Here is a 1,249-nt window from a genome sequence, read left to right on the forward strand (position 1 = left end):
CTATAATTTCACCTATATTTAAGACTTTCATATTTTAACTGATCCCATTTAAAAATTAAATTTGAACTTGGTTCTTTAATTTTCAGCTTCTTTTTAGTTCATTGTTTAATTCTTTAAATATAAAAGTAATTTGTTAGTTCTCTGTTTTCCATTATTTTCTGTTTATATTTGGATGTTATTTACTTATTTATTTTAATGCAGTTTTTTTTTATCTCGTGTTTAATTTAAAATATTCAGCACATTTTTATTTAATATGACTCTATCTATAGTTCTTTTGTTAAAACTATTTATTAATATATTTAGTTTTACTTTTGATATTTATTTAATTGTTTGTTGATGTTCTTATCATCATTTTAGTTTCACGTGAATCTTCGGTGAAGTGAAACCAAACTACGAGGCTCCGGCTCCTCCAATCACATTCCACCTTGCTCCTCCGTCCAGCCAATAGGAAGCGGCCGCTGCGTTCGGTGTTGTCAGTTAAGCAGCACGCTCGTCATGCGTGGAGTTCTGCGGTGTCCGTGGTTCTGTCCTGCGTGTTGATCCCGTCACGATGACCGGAGTCTGCAGGGAAGTCATCACGCTGCAACTCGGACATTATTCCAACTTTGTGGGAACCCACTGGTGGAATTTACAGGTGAGGAAACGGAGCGGCTAAAGGGGCTAGCCGCTCCGTTAGCGTGGAACTGCATGGGCTCCACTGAGCTGCTCACAAGAAGAAGAAGAAGAAGTAATCGCTGATGGACCCTTCAGAAAACTTTAGTTGTTTTGGTATAAGTTTATTTTCCGTGGTTAAAACACGAGCCCTGCGTGGTTTCTGCTACATTTTTTATCATTATTTAGCTGAAATTAGTTTTCATTTTGATGTTAAAGGGCTTTTTGTTGCTCATGACTGATTTTAAAACCATCCCAGGTCTGAATACTTCTTACAGATGCTGTAATTCTTCCTGCGTGTTGCGGTGTCTCGTTGACAGGATGCGTCTCTGTGCTACGACCCCGTGTCGGCGCCGCCGGAGGTCCAGAGCGACTCCGTGTTCCGGGAAGGACAGACTCCAGGCGGCAGCGTCACCTACACGCCCCGACTCATCGCCATGGACCTTAAAGGTACGGCGCGCTCCGGTTTTGCTCAGCCAGAACCAGAACCAGAACCAGGAGCCCGGTCCGACCCGTCTGTCTGTCTCTGCAGGAAGTCTCCGGACGCTGCGGCAGGAAGGCAGTCTGTACGACCCTGGAGGAGCCTCAGCGTCAGCGG

The 1,249-nt window shown here is 43.6% G+C and overlaps 1 protein-coding gene across 1 annotated transcript in view; it reads left to right on the forward strand.

Moving 5' to 3' along the window:
- The first annotated feature begins 404 nt into the window (after positions 1-404).
- Positions 405-1,249, forward strand: part of msto1 (misato mitochondrial distribution and morphology regulator 1) — a 4,675-nt gene continuing 3,830 nt past the window's right edge. Inside the window, exons 1-3 of the mRNA XM_008422995.2 lie at positions 405-634; positions 972-1,101; positions 1,184-1,249. Of these exons, the coding sequence (XP_008421217.1) occupies positions 551-634; positions 972-1,101; positions 1,184-1,249 (280 nt within the window). The 5' untranslated portion in view covers positions 405-550. The remainder of the gene's footprint in view (positions 635-971; positions 1,102-1,183) is intronic.

This window comes from Poecilia reticulata, linkage group LG11, assembly GCF_000633615.1.
Source record: "Poecilia reticulata strain Guanapo linkage group LG11, Guppy_female_1.0+MT, whole genome shotgun sequence".
In the NCBI taxonomy this organism is placed as follows: Eukaryota; Metazoa; Chordata; class Actinopteri; order Cyprinodontiformes; family Poeciliidae; genus Poecilia; species Poecilia reticulata.